The sequence below is a fragment of the Siphateles boraxobius genome, unplaced genomic scaffold, assembly GCF_051911475.1.
Source record: "Siphateles boraxobius isolate OS27281-9 unplaced genomic scaffold, OSU_SipBor_1 127, whole genome shotgun sequence".
Taxonomy (NCBI): Eukaryota; Metazoa; Chordata; class Actinopteri; order Cypriniformes; family Leuciscidae; genus Siphateles; species Siphateles boraxobius.
Genome location: NW_027508730.1, coordinates 641,683 through 661,569, shown reverse-complemented (window position 1 = coordinate 661,569; position 19,887 = coordinate 641,683). Strand labels below are relative to the sequence as shown.

Sequence of the window (19,887 nt, the reverse complement as noted above, 5' to 3'; positions counted from 1 at the left end):
ATGATGTAGAAATAGCGTATTGACGTAGAAATAGCGAAATGATGTAGAAATAGCGTAATGATGTAGAAATAGTGTAATGACGTAAAAACATTTAGCGCCAAAGACGTAGAAATAGCGTAATGATGTAGAAATAGCGTAATGATGAAGAAATAGCGTTATGATGTAGAAGTAGCGTAATGACGTAGAAATAGTGTAGTGATGTAGAAATAGTGTAGTGATATAGAAATAGTATAATGACGTAGAAATAGTGTAGTGATGTAGAAATAGTATAATGATGTAGAAATAGCATAATGATGTAGAAATAGCGTATTGACGTAGAAATAGCGAAATGATGTAGAAATAGCGTAATGATGTAGAAATAGTGTAATGACGTAAAAACATTTAGCGCCAAAGACGTAGAAATAGCGTAATGATGTAGAAATAGCGTAATGATGTAGAAATAGCGTAATGATGTAGAAATAGCGTAATGATTTATAAATAGCATAATGACGTAGAAATAGCGTAATGATGTAGAAATAGTGTAATGATGTAGAAATAGTGTAATGACGTAGAAATAGCGTAATGTATACTGTAATGATGTAGAAATAGTGTAATGACGTAGAAATAGTGTAATGTAGAAATAGCGTAATGATGTAGAAATAGCGTAATGATGAAGAAATAGCGTTATGATGTAGAAATAGCGTAATGATGTAGAAATAGTGTAATGATGTAGAAATAGTTGAATGATGTAGAAATAGCGTAATGATGTAGAAATAGCGCAATGACGTAGAAATAGCGTAATGACGTAGAAATAGTATAATGATGTAGAAATAGCGTATTGACGTAGAAATAGCGAAATGATGTAGAAATAGCGTAATGATGTAGAAATAGTGTAATGACGTAAAAACATTTAGCGCCAAAGACGTAGAAATAGCGTAATGATGTAGAAATAGCGTAATGATGAAGAAATAGCGTTATGATGTAGAAGTAGCGTAATGATGTAGAAATAGTGTAATGATGTAGAAATAGTTGAATGATGTAGAAATAGCGTAATGTAGAAATAGTGTAATGATGTAGAAATAGTTGAATGATGTAGAAATAGCGTAATGATGTAGAAATAGCGCAATGACGTAGAAATAGCGTAATGACGTAGAAATAGTGTAGTGATGTAGAAATAGCATAATGATGTAGAAATAGCGTATTGACGTAGAAATAGCGAAATGACGTAGAAATAGCGTAATGATGTAGAAATAGTGTAATGATGTAGAAATAGCGTAATGACATAGAAATAGCGTAATGATGTAGAAATAGTGTAATGATGTAGAAATAGCGTAATGATGTAGAAATAGTGTAATGACGTAGAAATAGCGTAATGTATAAATACTGTAATGATGTAGAAATAGTGTAATGATGTAGAAATAGCGTAATGATGTAGAAATAGCGTAATGATGAAGAAATAGCGTTATGATGTAGAAATAGCGTAATGATGTAGAAATAGCATAATGATGTAGAAATAGCCTAATGATGTTGAAATAGCCTAATGATGTAGAAATAGTGTAATGACGTAGAAATATCGTAATGATGTAGAAATAGCGTAATGATGTAGAAATAGCGTAATGGCGTAGAAATAGTGTAATGATGTAGAAATAGCGTAAAGACGTAGAAATAGTGTAGTGATGTAGAAATAGTATAATGATGTAGAAATAGCATAATGATGTAGAAATAGCGTATTGACGTAGAAATAGCGAAATGACGTAGAAATAGCGTAATGATGTAGAAATAGTGTAATGATGTAGAAATAGCGTAATGATTTATAAATAGCATAATGACATAGAAATAGCGTAATGATGTAGAAATAGCGTAATGATGTAGAAATAGTGTAATGACGTAGAAATAGCGTAATGTATAAATACTGTAATGATGTAGAAATAGCGTAAAGACGTAGAAATAGTGTAGTGATGTAGAAATAGTATAATGATGTAGAAATAGCATAATGATGTAGAAATAGCGTATTGACGTAGAAATAGCGAAATGACGTAGAAATAGCGTAATGATGTAGAAATAGTGTAATGATGTAGAAATAGCGTAATGATTTATAAATAGCATAATGACATAGAAATAGCGTAATGATGTAGAAATAGCGTAATGATGTAGAAATAGTGTAATGACGTAGAAATAGCGTAATGATGTAGAAATAGTGTAATGATGTAGAAATAGCGTAATGATTTATAAATAGCATAATGACATAGAAATAGCGTAATGATGTAGAAATAGCGTAATGATGTAGAAATAGTGTAATGACGTAGAAATAGCGTAATGTATAAATACTGTAATGATGTAGAAATAGCGTAAAGACGTAGAAATAGTGTAGTGATGTAGAAATAGTATAATGATGTAGAAATAGCATAATGATGTAGAAATAGCGTAATGATGAAGAAATAGCGTAATGATGTAGAAATAGCGTAATGATGTAAAATAGCGCAATGACGTAGAAATAGCGTAATGATGTAGAAATAGCGCAATGACGTAGAAATAGCGTAATGATGTAGAAATAGCGTAATGATGTAGTAATGATGTAGAAATAGTGTAATGATGTAGAAATAGCGTAATGACGTAGAAATAGTGTAATGATGTAGAAATAGTGTAATGATGTAGAAATAGTGTAATGACGTAGAAATAGTGTAATGATGTAGAAATAGCATAATGACGTAGAAATAGTGTAATGATGTAGAAATAGTGTAATGACGTAGAAATAGTGTAATGATGTAGAAATAGTGTAATGATGTAGAAATAGTGTAATGATGTAGAAATAGCATGCCGTCGTAATGACGTAAAAAAATAGCATAATGACGTAGAAATAGCGCAATGACGTAGGAATAGCGCAATGACGTAGAAATAGCGTAATGACGTAGAAGACGTAGTCTTGTGTTTCTTCCGGGAACAAACACGTCACAATATAAGGGGCGGCGCCTGGTTGAGTTAGTTAGTAGTGTGTTAAACTGGCGGTTATGGAAAGGGGCGGGACATTTCCCAAACACACTCGAACCGCTCGACCAATCACAACACACTGCTCCAGTCGACCAATCAGAGCACAGTGTGCTTTTCAGGAGTATGGGCTTCATAGAGACTGAAGAGCAGTGTGTGTTTATCCCTGTCTGTGTTTGTGTGTGTTTGTGTGTGTGTGTGTGTGTGTCTGTCTCACTTGAAGCAGTTTTCCTCATAAATGCTGTTCCAGACTCTCCATGCGGATGGGCCGTTGTATCCGGTGTATCTCTCCGGGTTCAGGAGCAGGTCCACGTACTCGGCCTCAGGAGACATCTCATCTACACACACCAGAACCAGAACCAGTTCATCCACACACACACCAGAACCAGTTCAACTACACACACCAGAACCAGTTCATCTACACACACCAGAACCAGTTCATCCACACACACCAGAACCAGTTCATCCACACACACCAGAACCAGTTCATCCACACACACCAGAACCAGTTCATCCACACACACCAGAACCAGTTCATCCACACACACCAGAACCAGTTCATCCACACACACACCAGAAGCAGTTCATCTACACACACCAGAACCAGTTCATCTACACACACCAGAACAGGTTCATCCACACACACCAGAACCAGTTCATCCACACACACCAGAACCAGAACCAGTTCATCCACACACACCAGAACCAGTTCATCCACACACACCAGAACCAGTTCATCTACACACACCAGAACCAGTTCATCTACACACACCAGAACTAGTTCATCCACACACACCAGAACCAGTTCATCTTTATTATATTGTATTATTGTATATTGATGGGAGAGGGAGAGGACGCTGGCGCTGTCTGTTCGCCGCTTCTCCATTTCTGATTTTAATTTAGCGTATTTTAAGAAAGTGTTTTTTATAGGTCTTTTTTATGCCCCTTGCAAGTTTCCTACCTCTCTGTACCGCAACAATCTTTTTGACTGGGTGCTTTAGCAACGTACCTGCTGCCGCTCTTTGGTGTAAACACTCTGTGCGAACGCCACCAGCGTCCAGCATGATGCTGAAATATTCCATTTCTCAACTGCTCAGTCTTAACTGCAACACTGCTCCACCTTGCATCACAGCCATAAGACAGCTTGGACTTTTGCGCCGACCCCGGTACTGCCACAGAAGTGCTCGGAAAGACTTTGTTTATCTCCTGCATGGTGCATCGACGATCCCCTCCATCTGGTCTTCAGCTACGCGTGTCGCACTACAACGGCGTCATCAGATCACTGCCGCGCTTGGAGTATGTAGGAACCCTTCACCGCTCCTGAGAACCTCTAGCGGTGGGATATATATAAAACATGGAGTGGACCACAGTGTACTGCGGAGCTTACAGAGATGTTCACCATCAGCTCTGTCTCCTGCCACCATGGAATTATTCAATACACAATCCCTTACCAATAAATCCCTGCTTATCCATGACCATATTCTGGATAGAGGATTAGACTTCATGTGCCTAGTGGAAACTTGGCACAAAATAGGCGACCACTCAGTACTCAATGAAGCTTGCCCTCAGGGTTATGTCTATATGGAAAAATCACGCAGCTCTGGACGTGGAGGTGGTTTGGCCGTAATCTATCGAGACGAACTGAAACTCTATCCCTTGCCACTGCCTGATCTTACCTCAATGGAATGTTTAGCCTTCAAATGTAAACCTCCATACTCCATGACAGTGCTTCTCATATACCGTCCCCCCAAACCACACTCCTCATTTCTCCCTGAAATACATGATCTACTTACATCACTTTGTTCTATGTCAACCAGGATTGTTATTCTTGGTTATTTTAATATCCATATTGACAAACCCTCCTGTCATCTTGCAACAGAGTTCCTGAGTCTGATCGATTGTCTTGGTCTCCACCAACATGTGAAGGCTCCTACGCACACCAAGGGTCACACCTTAGATCTTGTCATTACTGACGCGGCCCCCATAAACAACCTGGAGGTGAAAGATCTGGGCGTGTCTGATCACAAGTTGGTCTCTATGGCCCTTACATTCTCACTGCCCATCATTAGACCAAAACGCCAAATATCTTTCAGGAACTGGAAGCAAATAAACCCAAATTCTTTCACCGCAGACCTTCAGTCCAATATAAACTGCCCAGTCTCTACAACAGTGGACGGACTAGTGGATCACTACAATACATCATTGAGCAGTGTTTTTGACCGCCATGCCCGTCAGGACACGGGAAGTCAACTTCAAACGCTCTGCACCCTGGTTCACGCAGGAACTGCGGCAAATGAAAACTGAGGGCCGTATCCTGAAACGACGCTGTAAACAGACTGGTCTAACTGTTCACAATCTTGCATTCCGTGACCATCAAAAGGCTTATCTTAAATCCTTGAAGGGTGCACGCGCAAAATTTTATTCCAACCTCATCAATAAGAACACTGGAAATTCTAAACAGCTTTTTTCTACAGTAAACAATCTCCTGAAGCCGAAATCATCTATATCCACTGAAGCCACAGTGGAGCGATGCAACAGCTTCATGGACTTTTTTAGATCTAAAGTCAATAACATCCGCACTTCTATATCTATATCTGGCTCTCCATCACTGTCTCCATCGTCCTCCAACCCCGTCCGGTGGATTGATGATCCTTCCGTACTTTGCCGAGGTTCAGCAGAGCCATGTTGAGGAAATCATCAATAAAATGAAGCCGTCCGCCTGCATCCTGGATCCCATCCCGACTGTTTTGCTCAAGTCGCTCATTTCCAGTGTCAGCCCAATCATCACTGAGTTTATTAATCTCTCACTAAAAACAGCCGTTGTCCCTCCTGCCATTAAAGCTGCTGTCATTTGTCCGAAACTTAAGAAACCAACTTTAGACCCAGAGGTCCGGGGAAACTACAGACCAATCTCCAACCTCACCTTTCTGTCAAAGGTTCTAGAGAAGGAAGTCGCCATTCAGCTTCACAACCATCTAGAACACAATAACTTATATGAGGTTTTCAATCAGGCTTTCGTTCGGCCCACAGCACCGAAACAGCTCTGCTAAGGGTGACAAATGACCTTCTCATGGCAGCTGATTCAGGATCACCATCATTGCTCATTCTACTCGACCTAACAGCGGCATTCGACACGGTCGACCATACCATCCTTCGGGACCGCCTTCACAATACAGTTGGACTATCGGGAACAGCACTGCAGTGGTTTCAGTCCTACCTCTCTGGCAGGACTGAACGAGTCATTTTAGGAGAATATGAGTCCAGGCTGCTCCCTGTTACGTGTGGTGTTCCGCAGGAGTCGGTTCTCGGCCCTATCCTATTTATTCTATACCTGCTTCCCCTCGGTTCTGTCATCAGCAGACATGGACTATCTTTCCACTGTTATGCGGATGATTTGCAACTTTATATTAAAACTGCTCCAAGCTCCTCCGCAATCTTGTCGCGACTCAACACATGTCTACTGGAGATAAAGGAATGGTTGGTTAGCAACTTCCTCCAGCTAAATTCCGGTAAAACTGAGGCACTACTTGTTGGAACCCCACAACAGATCCACTCCTCTCCCGTATCTTATATTCACTCCACTGGCTCCCTGTTTCATCACGGATTGATTTCAAAATTCTGCTATTCACACACAAATGTATCACTGGTCATTCACCACCTTATCTACAAGAACTCATCACCTTGAAATCCTCCTCCCGCACTCTCAGATGATCAGGTCACCTACTTCTTCAGGTCCCGACCACAAGACTTCGCACTATGGGGGGCCGAGCTTTCTGCTCAGCTGCACCTCGGCTTTGGAACCACCTTCCGAGTGATCTGAGAGAAGTACAGAGCCTGGACACCTTCAAGGCAGAACTGAAGACTTTTTTATTTAGAAAGGCTTTTTATGTGCTGATTTTATTGTTCTTAATATTCTGTAGCTATTGTATTGTTGCTCTTTTGTAGCACTTTGAGATTCTTTGGAATGAAAAGTGCGTTATAAATAAAATCTATTATTATTATTATTATCTACACACACCACCAGAACCAGTTCATCCACACACACCAGAACCAGTTCATCTACACACACTAGAACCAGTTCATCCACACACACCAGAACCAGTTCATCTACACACACCAGAACCAGTTCATCTACACACACCAGATCCAGTTCATCCACACACACACCAGAACCAGTTCATCCACACACACCAGAACCAGTTAATCTACACACACCAGATCCAGTTCATCCACACACACACACTAGAACCAGTTCATCCACACACACCAGAACCAGTTCATCTACACACACCAGATCCAGTTCATCCACACACACACACCAGAACCAGTTCATCCACACACACACCAGAACCAGTTAATCTACACACACCAGAACCAGTTCATCCACACACACACCAGAACCAGTTCATCCACACACACACCAGAACCAGTTCATCTACACACACCAGAACCATTTCATCTACACACACCAGAACCAGTTCATCTACACACACCAGAACCAGTTCATCTACACACACTAGAACCAGTTCATCTACACACACTAGAACCAGTTCATCCACACACATCTACACACACTAGAACCAGTTCATCCACACACACCAGAACCAGTTCATCCACACACACCAGAACCAGTTCATCTACACACACCAGATCCAGTTCATCCACACACACAACAGAACCAGTTCATCCACACACACACCAGAACCAGTTAATCTACACACACCAGAACCAGTTCATCTACACACACTAGAACCAGTTCATCCACACACACCAGAACCAGTTCATCTACACACACCAGAACCAGTTCATCTACACACAATAGAACCAGTTCATCCACACACACCAGAACCAGTTCATCCACACACACAAGAACCAGTTCATCTACACACACTAGAACCAGTTCATCCACACACACCAGAACCAGTTCATCTACACACACCAGAACCAGTTCATCTACACACACCAGATCCAGTTCATCCACACACACACCAGAACCAGTTCATCCACACACACACCAGAACCAGTTAATCTACACACACCAGAACCAGTTCATCTACACACACTAGAACCAGTTCATCCACACACAGAACCAGTTCATCTACACACACCAGAACCAGAAAGGTTTGCATAGCTACTAAATACTGATAAATATCATGGCTTCTTACACAACACATGGCCATAAATTATATTAATTTGAGCGGAAATAAAGGAAAGAGAATGTAGAGCGATGAAGTCCTATAAATAACCAGCTCAGATCTGCTGATTACAGATCAAACACACTTCCTGTGAGACTGACAGGAACATGTTTTACACTCACCGTCTAATCCGCAGAAATGGTCCTGAGCGTCGTCGTGATGAGCCCAGTCTGCGAACGCCTCCTTACTCTGATTACTGACACACAGAATTGTGTGTTAGTGCCTGTGCTGTGGGGTGTGTGTGTGTGTGTGTGTGCTTTACCTCAGTGTGTTGTTGATGTTATGTGTGTGTGTGTGTGTGTGTGCTTTACCTCAGTGTGTTGTTGATGTTGTGTGTGTGTGTGCGTGCGTTTGTCTGCTTTACCTCACTTTGCTGTGATGTTGTGTGTGTGTGTGTGTGTGTGTGTGTGTAACGAGTGTGCTTTACCTCAGTGTGTTGTTGATGGCGCCCAGTTCATGAGCTTGTTCACAGTCGATGACGTCAGCGCTGGCCTGAGAAAACTAGAGGAAGAACACATGTTACACACACACACACGTTACAAACACACACACACGTTACACACACACACACACATTACACACACAGACAAACACACACACACACACGTTACACACACACACACGTTACACACACACACACACACACAAACACACACACACACACACGTTACACACACACACACACGTTACACACACACACACACACACGTTACACACACACACACACACACACGTTACACACACACACACACACTACACACAAACGTTACACACACAAACGTTACACACACAAACGTTACACACACACAAACACACACACACACGTTACACAGACACACACACACACACACACACGTTACACAGACACACTTTACACACACGTTACACACACGCGTGCGCGTTACACACACACGTTACACACACACACACACACGTTACACACACACACACACACACACACACACACACACGCGTTAACACGTTACACACACACGTTACACACACACACACACACGTTACACACACACGTTACACACACACACGTTACACACACACACGTTACACACACACGTTACACACACACACACACACACGTTACACACACGTTACACACACACACATTACACACACACGTTACACACACACGTTACACACACACACGTTACACACACGTTACACACACACACACGTTACACACACACACGTTACACACACACACACGTTACACACACACACACACACGTTACACACACACGTTACACACACACGTTACACACGTTACACACACACACACGTTACACACGTTACACACACACACGTTACACACGTTACACACACGTTACACACACACGTTAAACACACACGTTAAACACACACACACACACACACACACACACACACGTTACACACACACACACACGTTACACACACACGTTACACACACACGTTACACACACACACACGTTACACACACACACGTTACACACACACACACGTTACACACACACACACACACGTTACACACACACACACACGTTACACACGTTACACACACACACACACGTTACACACACACACACACATGTTACACACACACACACACACGTTACACACACACACACGTTACACACAAACGTTACACACACACGTTACACACACACACACGTTACACACACACACACACACACACACACACACACACACACACACACACACACACACACACGTTACACACACACACACACGTTACACACACACACACACACACGTTACACACACACACGTTACACACGTTAAACACACACACACACACACACGTTACACACACACACACACACACGTTACACACACACACACGTTACACACACACACGTTACACACACACACACGTTACACACACACGTTACACACAAACGTTACACACACACACACGTTACACACACACACACGTTACACACACACACACACGTTACACACACACACACGTTACACACGTTACACACACACGTTACACACACACACACGTTACACACACACACACACACACGTTACACACACACACACGTTACACACACACACACACACACACACACACGTTACACACACACGTTACACACACACGTCACACACACATACGTTACACACACACACACACACACACACACACACACACACACACGTTACACACACACACACGTTACACACACACACGTTACACACACACACGTTACACACACACGTTACACACACACACACGTTACACACACACACGTTACACACACACACACACACACACACACACACACACGCGTTACTGCGCTGAAGGAGAAACACAGGGATGCAAAAATTCACTACAAACACACAAATGAAATAAATCGATAAGTCAGAAGAGAAAATACGACTATTAGAAATGATTAAATATGTTTATTATAAATGATTATTTGCTTTAAAGAAGGAAATAAGATTAAAAGTGAACGTTTTCGCAGAATAATGACTGAATGTTGTAAACGAACAACCGTCGCAGATTAAGCACAAAAACCACTGGTGTTGTTACATCGATTAATCACATCTAACATAAAAGTTTGTAAATATATATGTGTGTGTGTGTGTGTGTGTGTAAAAAATTAACTAATTAATCACACATTTGTCTTTAATATATTTAGTTTAATATATTTTTATAATGTAAAACTTTCACATTGAATCTCTGTTTAATGCAGAAACAACAGAAGGACAGGATCCTAAAAGTTCAATCTTAGTTTAATGGCGTATCGCTATGAAAGAGGCCAGTGACACCGACACTTACACTGACGACGCTATCAGATGATTTTCTTCTTCATTTTACCCATAACATTTTATTAGACTTTTAATTTAAGTGAACGTAAAACCATCTTCACTCGAACTCATTGTAATGAATGCCACATTCACGGTTCTCAGGGTTTCTCTACTGGTGGAAATGTACAGAAATTAAAGTTATGAAATATTTCACAGTCTTCACTGCACAAATGATCGAGTAAATATAGATAATCTTTATTAAAGCTACAGAAGTGATTCAGTGGAGAGCAGTGAGTGATTCCTCGTTTGATCATCATTAATGGCGCTCCTGTCCCTTTAAGAGCTGATTCTCTCCAACGCTTTACTTTCGTTTAAGATCATGTGACGCAGCCAAAGGATGATGGGACAAAACGATAAATATATATACATAACATATGCATGTATAAATATATATTTACGCCATTAATCGATTTGACAGCTCTAAAAATAACAATTGATTATTGATATTGACGGCCAGAGCATTAATTTATTAATAAAGTCAATGTGAATCACATTAATTCAGCACAGGGTTATTATAGTTTAACTAAAACTAGAAATAAAACTATAAAAAACAGTTTTGTTACTTTAAATAAAATGAAAGTTACAAAAAGCCTTAAACTAAAATAACTAAAACTGAAATAAAAATGAATAAAAACTACATAGATATATACATATAAATTAATTTAAACAAATTAAAATAAAATACAGAAATATATTTATATAAAAAACTGATTCAGTATATTAATAAAAACTATAATAGTGATGATAAAATAAGAGTGTCACATGTTCTGTACAGATGTGTTATTATCAGACACACACACACACACACACACACACACACACACACACACCTGCAGCAAACACACACACACACACACACCTGCAGCAAACACACACACACACACACCTGCAGCAAACACACACACACACACACCTGCAGCAAACACACACACACACCTGCAGCAAACACACACACACACACACACAAACCTGCAGCAAACACACACACACACACACACACCTGCAGCAAACACACACACACACACACGCTGAACAAAGAAACAACCTGACACACACAAACACACACAAACACACACACACCTGCAGCAAACACACACACACACACACACCTGCAGCAAACACACACACACACACACACAACTGCAGCAAACACACACACACACACACACACACACCTGCAGCAAACACACACACACACACCTGCAGCAAACACACACGGGTCACACGCTGAACAAACACACACACACACACACACACACACACACACACACACACACACACACACACACACACACACACACACACACACACACACACACACAGCCGGAAGTCTCTCACCTTGTTATAGTTGCCGGATTTAATTCCTACAGGAACTTTACTCTGGAAGAAATGAAAGAGATTCTCAAACTACATTCAGCCTCAGAACAACTAGAGCCGAAACCAAACAACACACAATAACGCATCGTGTGATCGGCCTGGTGTTGACCTCTGACCTCTGGGCACGGCTCTACGTGGCAGTCTTTGATGGAGCAATGGCCGTCATCGGGCCAGAACGGACACGGGCGCTTCAGGTTCACCTGCGCACACACACACACACACACACAGTAATGTTAATCCACCAAACCTCCTCCAGACGAAGCCTTGACGGATCTCCACACACCTTGTAGTATCGGAAGAAGTCTCTCTCGGTGAGCTTGAGAACGTGAGGGTAAATCTTGAAGTTGTTGAAGACGTCGATGCTCTCGATGTCGCAGAAGCAGTCGTCCAGCACACCGGTCAGCTGCACAAACAACACACCGTTATTATTATATTATATTAACTGAACAACACAAGAGTCTGACCTTACATTCATAATCAAAACCTACACTTCATTACATTTTATAATAAAGAATTTGAAATACAGAACACAGAAGACATGTCTAGAAAACCAAGCAGCAAAAAAAATTATAATAAAAAAAATGAATTTAAAAAAATAATGTGGTGGTTGTAAATAGCGCATATTTGCATCTGACCTGCGGCTGCTTTGAATGCAAAAGTCCCAAAAGTCCCAGAGCAAACAGAGACGGGATTAAAACAGACATGCCTTGAGTAAATGTTGAGTAAGTGCTGAGTGTTTCTGCGGACCGCGAGAGATGAGCTGTCAAACTCGAACTACCGCGTGGAAACTCCGCCGCTCGCCCCGCCTCCAAACAAACGCACGTCATCCACACGCGCGCCGCGCTGTAGTTCTCCGCGGGCGCGCTCAGCGCTGCTGTCAACGCTTCTGGGAGGGAGGAAAGACTACAAATCCCACAGCCCCGCTGACGTCAGCGCACCCGCCGGACCAATGGGAGAACACCACGCTGATTAACAGAAGTTCTGTTTCCAACGTATTCTAAATATATGTCGCTTTATACTGTGTGCTCTCGTTTTTAAATAACTAAACTTAGCATTATAATAATTTCAATCATTTATAATCAACTCTGGATTAAAATCTGAGAAAAAGAAAGAAAACAAATATACGAGCCAGATTTTTTTGTGAAATGTTAGAATTTTCTTTCTATTGATATCATTGACAGCCACACAGACAGTGCGGGTTTAATGCCATTAATTTTAGTTTTAAAAGCAATGAATGTAAGAATATGTAAGAACACGAACACGTCTAACTTTTAACTCAAAACCGCAACTAACTGCGGACGGGTTGACGTCACACTCGCGCGACAGAAGAACATGCCAGAAATACTACTGTAACTATATCAATAACGGACGTCTTGACGATAATAAAGTGTTTTTATTATAGTCATAGCATCGAATACACGTACATGACAAAGGCAGCTGTCCGAGGGCTCCTGCTGTGGGCTTATGCTGTTCTTCTTCGCGTTGTTTTGAAACCATCCCGAGCAGGAATCAGCGCAGAATAAACTCAGTAAAGCCAAGATTCCGCGGGTCTGTGTGGAGTTCAACATCGCTGAGGTAAATCATCAAGATATGAGGGAATCACTCAAACTTCCTGTTCGGAGGAGACGACAGAACTCGACGACAGCTTCGCGCTACACGGACATCATGAAAACGGGCGATGTCGCGTTTGCTCTCGGGGGAAAACACACTAAAAACACAAAAGTGTACAAACTGTAACATCGACACCGGAAACGCTACTACAGCGAGCGAGGGGCGTGGCTAAGCGCGCGTGCACGCGGAATTATTACAAATGCACGTGCGCCAGAAGCCGCGAGGGCGCGCTAGAGGATCGGTGGACGCGCAGCGGAAACACTGTAATAACATTAAACTAAATAGTGTTTTGATTAAAGTAAATATATTAAAATAAATATACAAAATTCTATTTTAATAAATTAATACTATAGATTAAAATAAATCAATTAGAATAAAACATAATCATTTATTTAAATAAAACAATTTGATTAAAGTAAAAATAATAATATTGTACATAAATAAATACATTAGATTCAAATAAATTGATTAGGATAAACTAAAATATTTAAATAAATAAAAATGAAATAATAATACTTTTTAAATAAATAAATTTGATTAAAGTAAAAAATAAAATAAACATTGTATTTAAATAAATACATAAATAAATACATGTGATTAAAATAAATGGATTTGAATGAAATAAAATATATATAAAAAACTTAAATCAAATTGATTTATTTACATAAAAGTAAAACAATCTAAAATAATTAACATTTTATTTACATATTAAACTATTTCAAATAAATAAACAATTTGATTAAAATTTTGAATAACAATTAATCTAAATAAAAAATAATAAATTAATAAATCACATGAAAATAACTTGATTAAAATATTTGAATTAAATAAATAAAATGTTATTTAAATTATATAAATTTGATACAGCTAAATACATATAAATAAGATTAAACTAAGTAGCTAAATAACTAGGAAAAAAACAGTGATGTAATAATAACTGAATCTTTTACACATTTAATATGAATTTTCCCAGTATAGGTGAGAAGTGCGTCTGTGAATGTGTGTGTGATCGTGTCCGTCAGGAATGAAGTGAATCAGGGTCTTTATGAAGGATGAACAGATTCATTTACAGAGATTCATCACGTTAATGTTTCTCAGTCATAAACACCAGATGAGATTTATTATTCAGTTTGGCTTAATGTGTAAAGTTGGACACAGCTGAAGTCAGTCGTTCTTTATTATCATCAAACTCTGGAACATACAGTGTGAAACATCAGATTTCTTGTGTTACACATGAGAAGTTTATTTTTCAAGTATTGAAGCACAATCTGTAAAACTCGACCGGCCGACTGTCTCTCTTCATAGAGAGAGTGTTTGAGAAATACAGACAAACCACAACCCATAAACCTGTACATGTGACCAAACATTTCATTATCTGAGCCACTCATGATAATAATCATAATGCATAATAATATTAAAGACTAAATGAGCCACTAAAACCAGCACCAGTGGCACGAGACACACGTCAGAGCTGAAGGAGAATCCATTAATAACTGTGACAAAACATCTTTATGAACACAAACTGGCAGTATTGAACTTTGTTCTTCAATAAAAACAATACTTATTAAAGGGGAAATATGATTTTAATTTATATCTTGTTTTTTTTTCCATTTTATTTGAATGCATTTTAAAATTTAATCAATTTGTTAAATCAAACACTTTTAAGTCACCCTTGTTGATCAAAATCAAATAAAAAAATCACGTGTGAATTACAGTATGAAAATAACGAGCACATTTGAAGGACATTTTCAATTATAGGTTTACTTTGAAAACAATGTTCACGACTGATGTTCAGTATTAGGGTTTTTAACATTTAGTTTTCCCCTGAATCTGTGTTTGATGAAGATTAAACTCACACGGTTTCCAAATCCTTCATCATCCCTGCAGAAACATCTTCTGATTCACCAACAGCATCAATACTGGCCAAATGAACAGGTGAGTGAACTGTGAACGGCCCTGCTGTCAATCATCACACTAGCCCCGCCCACCCCACAGACTCCGCCCACCAGAGTCCTGTCGCTCCAAGGCTTCATCAGAGGAAGTTGTTTGAGATCTGGCGCTGGTGTTCAAACAGGTCCTCTACCTCGGCGCTGTAAGCGTCACCTGTGAGACGAGAAACACATCGAAATTCACCAAACTCGTCCCAAAAACTAATGAATGCTCTTGATTCTTCTAAAGACAAAACGATTCTGAATTCCTAAAAACAATGTTCTAAAAAAATTATCGTAAATAACCTCTTAAAGTTAGAACGACCTCCAACTTAATGAATTTATGGCGTTGTTTAATTAATTAAACACTACAGCATATAGATACATATATATTCTTATTAATAGAGAAGTGTACGAGTGCTATGAAGTGATTAATAATGTAAATAATGATCTGTGAAGTGACTCGAATACAGACCTCGCTTTTAATTTAGAATTACAACATTTTCGGCAGCATTCAGAACTAAATATCAGCGCATTAAAGCACAATGCCAAATAAATATTGTGTGTTCTTATTATGATTGTTACACTATAATACGATAATATTACGGTAATAAACCTGTAAACTCCTACGCAAGAAGAAAAGATGTTCTTACGAAAATATTTGCACACTTTTTGAAGAATTGCACTCAGCTATGGAAAGAACCACGGAGTAATAAAAAAAAAGGTAATTGCGACTTTTTTCTTAAATTGCAAGTTTATATTTCGCAATTCTGACTTTTTTCTCAGAACTGTAAGATATAAACTCACAATTTGATAAATTAAGACACAACAAGAGATAAAGTAACAATTGCCTTTTTTAATTCGAAGATTATATTTCGCAATTCAGACGTATTTTTCAAATTGTGAGAAATAAACATGGAACTGTGAGATAAAAAGTCACAATTACTTTATGTTTTTATTACTACCCTTTTTTGACGTTATTTTATATCTTGGGTGGGGGGGCAATATGTTTTTCACTATTCTTCTGGATCTGTATCCTGTTGTTGTTATTGTAAAAGTTAAATAAACAGACTTTAAAAAAAAGGAATTAAAAATGAACTGGTGTGTGAATAAAAGCATTGTGACAGCAGTGTTGTGTGTAACTCGTTACAGTTACGTAATCAGATTACTTTTTCAAGTAAGTAACTGTAGTTACTTTTTCTCATTTATTGACTGACAGCTCTCCTGTCCCCATGTTGAGAGAAATAAAGTGGGGAGGTGTGTGTGTATGTGTGTGTGTGCGCGTGTGTGTGTGTCTAAACATGATTGTTATTTTAGTTCTAGACTAAATGTGAACATGCATTTACTCATCTTACTTGCACGAAAACATTCAATATTCCTCAAAATGAATAAAACAGTAAAATACAATCCCAGAATTTTACAATTAACTATATTAAATTGCAGAAATATACTTAATGTATTTAATCTCACTTTATAAACCAATGTCTTTGCTGCTGACCTTCAATGATCTAATTCCACCATAACAATAGGCAAAAATTTCTTTAGATTAGATTTAGGAATAAAAGTGTTGAATTTATTTTCCTATATCCTGTTGTTCTTTAATCCAGAACAGCTGGAAGGTTAGTTTGAGTGGCGCCCTCTACTGTACAGGAGTGAATATGCATTTCCTTCAGCCTGAGAATTATTCACTTCACTTTTGGTGTGAAAGGTCTTTACATTTGTCAAAAATACAACTTTTTTTGTTGTTATTAAAAAACAAACAAGCAAGCCCAACCCAGGCGAGAAAAAGTAACGTAACGCATTACTTTTTATTCAAAGTAACTAAGTAACCCAAGTTAGTTAGTTACTTTTTTTGGAGTAACGCAATATTGTAATGCATTACTTCTAAAAGTAACGTTCCCCCCGATACTGTGTGTGTGAGTCTCACCCGCGTGGCAGCCGTACAGATACACTCGCCCGCCGTCGTAGCGGCACCGGCAGCGCATCACGTTATTCTGGAAGTCGGACTCGGCCATATCCATTGAGGGGTTCACCTCCACCTGCAGAACACACACACATGCTCACATCTGGACACACTTATCCGTTTCACACACTGGAGATGGAGAACCACAGAACTACACTTCATCTTTAATGACTTTTCCATCCCACATACGGCCTCATAAAAACACTGACGGATTCATGGATATTATGTTTTCTGCCTAATTTGTGGCACTGAGTTGAACTTCGTCACGGTTTAATTGAGTCCTGCTGGAACTACTGATGTAAGACGAGCATGAGACACAAACGTGGAACGGAAAGATTCTGGAATGACTGTGCAATCATGCAGGATCATCTTTAGCTGACCGCAAGTGAACGTCCGAGAATAACAGGCCTCAATCATGGCTGTGTTTCCCAGAAACACCCTGTAATCGCGTCAAACACACAAGAGGAGATGAAGAACGTCACATGACCTGCGCGATCCAATCACATACAGTCTCACCGCAATCAATCATCATACTTGACTTTTACTGATCTAAAAAGATAAATAAAACCGGAATAAATCCCACACTCATATTCCATAATGCCTTTATGAGGATCTTCCCTTCACTTTTCAAATTACTTGTGAATGAATATGAGCCTGAGGAACCTGTAGAAGATCTGAACTCGAACTCAAACGTGTTTCCCAGAAAACAAAAGAACAATAAAAACCATCCAGCTGAAGGTCAGATGTGTTTAATTATCAAGCGCTCATAATTCTCTCTGCTAACGAGTTCATTCTGCTCGACTCCAAGAGGAGAAATCATCAGCTCAACCCTGTTCATCAGTATAAACACACACACACACACACACACACACACACACACACACACACACACACACAAACAAACACACACACTCTGTGACCTCTGACCTGGAAGATGTAGTCTCCCGGTGGGACGTCAGTGATGTCCACCCACTGACAGTCGATGTCGTGGCGGTACGTATCCCAGCATCCCACAGTGATGCCCTGATCGCCCATGTTGTAGCAGGCGTAGCGTTTCGTCAGGCCTGTTGCCATGGAGACAAAGCAAATGAGACGCTGTTTTTAACAAGCTCATCATATTGTTTCATACACTGATTCCTGTTACACTGATTCCTGTTACACTGATTCCTATTACACTGATTCCTATTACACTGATTCCTGTTACACTGATTCCTATTACACTGATTATTGTTACACTGATTATTGTTACACTGATTGCTGTTACACTGATTCCTGTTACACTGATTCCTGTTACACTGATTCCTATTACACTGATTATTGTTACACTGATTCCTGTTACACTGATTGCTGTTACACTGATTCCTGTTACACTGATTCCGGTTACACTGATTCCTATTACACTGATTATTGTTACACTGATTGCTGTTACACTGATTCCTGTTACACTGATTGCTGTTACACTGATTGCTGTTACACTGATTGCTGTTACACTGATTGCTGTTACACTGATTGCTGTTACACTGATTGCTGTTACACTGATTGCTGTTACACTGATTCCTGTTACACTGATTCCTGTTACACTGATTCCTGTTACACTGATTCCTATTACACTGATTATTGTTACACTGATTCCTGTTACACTGATTCCTATTACACTGATTGCTGTTACACTGATTGCTGTTACACTGATTCCTGTTACACTGATTCCTGTTACACTGATTGCTGTTACACTGATTGCTGTTACACTGATTGCTGTTACACTGATTCCTGTTACACTGATTCCTGTTACACTGATTCCTGTTACACTGATTGCTGTTACACTGATTCCTGTTACACTGATTGCTGTTACACTGATTCCTGTTACACTGATTCCTATTACACTGATTGCTGTTACACTCATTGCTGCTACACTGATTCCTATTACACTGATTGCTGTTACACTGATTCCTGTTACACTGATTGCTGTTACACTGATTCCTATTACACTGATTGCTGTTACACTGATTCCTGTTACACT

General features: G+C 39.6%; 2 protein-coding genes across 3 annotated transcripts in view; both read right to left on the bottom strand.

Moving 5' to 3' along the window:
- Window positions 1-14,163, bottom strand: part of ero1b (endoplasmic reticulum oxidoreductase 1 beta) — a 35,204-nt gene extending 21,041 nt beyond the window's left edge. Inside the window, exons 1-7 of one of the 2 annotated variants that reach the window (XM_077225176.1) lie at window positions 13,793-14,163; window positions 12,652-12,771; window positions 12,485-12,568; window positions 12,330-12,371; window positions 8,587-8,660; window positions 8,282-8,355; window positions 3,182-3,302 (exon numbers count right to left, since the gene is read on the bottom strand). In XM_077225176.1, coding sequence (XP_077081291.1) covers window positions 3,182-3,302; window positions 8,282-8,355; window positions 8,587-8,660; window positions 12,330-12,371; window positions 12,485-12,568; window positions 12,652-12,771; window positions 13,793-13,936 — 659 coding nt within the window. In that variant the 5' untranslated portion in view covers window positions 13,937-14,163. Of the gene's footprint in view, window positions 1-3,181; window positions 3,303-8,281; window positions 8,356-8,586; window positions 8,661-12,329; window positions 12,372-12,484; window positions 12,569-12,651; window positions 12,772-13,003; window positions 13,107-13,792 lie in introns of those variants that run through there. The other variant, XM_077225177.1, reaches the window with a different exon arrangement.
- Window positions 14,164-15,138: 975 nt separating this feature from the next.
- Window positions 15,139-19,887, bottom strand: part of LOC143734033 (lysyl oxidase homolog 4-like) — a 30,907-nt gene continuing 26,158 nt past the window's right edge. The window contains exons 9-11 of the mRNA XM_077225179.1: window positions 18,798-18,934; window positions 17,835-17,946; window positions 15,139-16,082 (exon numbers count right to left, since the gene is read on the bottom strand). Of these exons, the coding sequence (XP_077081294.1) occupies window positions 16,012-16,082; window positions 17,835-17,946; window positions 18,798-18,934 (320 nt within the window). The 3' untranslated portion in view covers window positions 15,139-16,011. The remainder of the gene's footprint in view (window positions 16,083-17,834; window positions 17,947-18,797; window positions 18,935-19,887) is intronic.